The sequence below is a fragment of the Arachis duranensis genome, chromosome 9 (genome assembly GCF_000817695.3).
Source record: "Arachis duranensis cultivar V14167 chromosome 9, aradu.V14167.gnm2.J7QH, whole genome shotgun sequence".
NCBI classification, from domain to species: Eukaryota; Viridiplantae; Streptophyta; class Magnoliopsida; order Fabales; family Fabaceae; genus Arachis; species Arachis duranensis.
The window spans coordinates 53,474,056-53,474,965 of NC_029780.3; the positions used below are offsets into that span (position 1 = coordinate 53,474,056).

Below are 910 nucleotides of genomic sequence, written 5' to 3' on the forward strand. Positions count from 1 at the left end.
AAATTTAATATTTAATATTTAATATTTAATATTTAAAGTGTTAGAAAAAATAATAAATTTTATTACTTACAAAATATTCCTTCTTACAAATTATAATATTATATATTACCTGGGAGGGAGTTGGTAGGAATTTCAGGATTTTCATATGATCCCACGTGGTATAAATAGCTTATAAAACACTTGTCAAGATATATCCGAACAGAAATGGAGGCAGAGCATTCTTCCTTAGCAAAACGCACCGCATCACTGACGCACTCGTTGCACTCGCAAGTGTCCGAGTCACCCTCACACTGTGCCATCAACTCCACCCATTCGTAACTGCTTCTGCAGAATCTATCCTCACTCTTTGCAATTTCATTTTCAAGTGCCACAAATGCATTCTCCATCAACTCTCTGAACTTGAAATACGTCTCGTTATCACTGATTGGTTCTCCACACTCTTTATGAATTATAATATTGTTACCTATCTTGCACAATTATACGTATAATAAGTACTGAATACAAAGATTCCATACACAAATATGATAATTAAAAAAAAAATTTAATAACTATTTTGATTCTTAGAGTATGAACTAAATTTTGTGATTTTTAACATTTTAAATATTTTATTATAATCTTAAAAATTTTTAAATATGCATTTTTTTTGTTTGTTAAATTTGTCATGGCTTGGAATTTTTCAGGAGAAGAAGAACAAAAAAGAAAAATCTTTTAAAAAGGTTTTGATTATATTTTTCTAATATAGAAATAAAAAGATATGACTTAATTAATAATATTGTTAGTCAAAAAAATTAATAATGTTAACGTTTACGTCACTTACTCAATTAACTATTAATGTTAAAATTTAATTGTAAGATAATATTAAATTAATTTAAAATTTTTTGAGACTAAAATAAAATTAAAATTATAAGAA

General features: G+C 25.9%; 1 protein-coding gene across 1 annotated transcript in view; it reads right to left on the reverse strand.

The window, feature by feature from the left end:
* Positions 1–910, reverse strand: part of LOC107465804 (plasmodesmata-located protein 4-like) — a 23,552-nt gene that overhangs the window by 18,508 nt on the left and 4,134 nt on the right. The window contains exon 3 of the mRNA XM_021131752.2: positions 110–467. Within this exon, the coding sequence (XP_020987411.2) occupies positions 110–467 (358 nt within the window). The remainder of the gene's footprint in view (positions 1–109; positions 468–910) is intronic.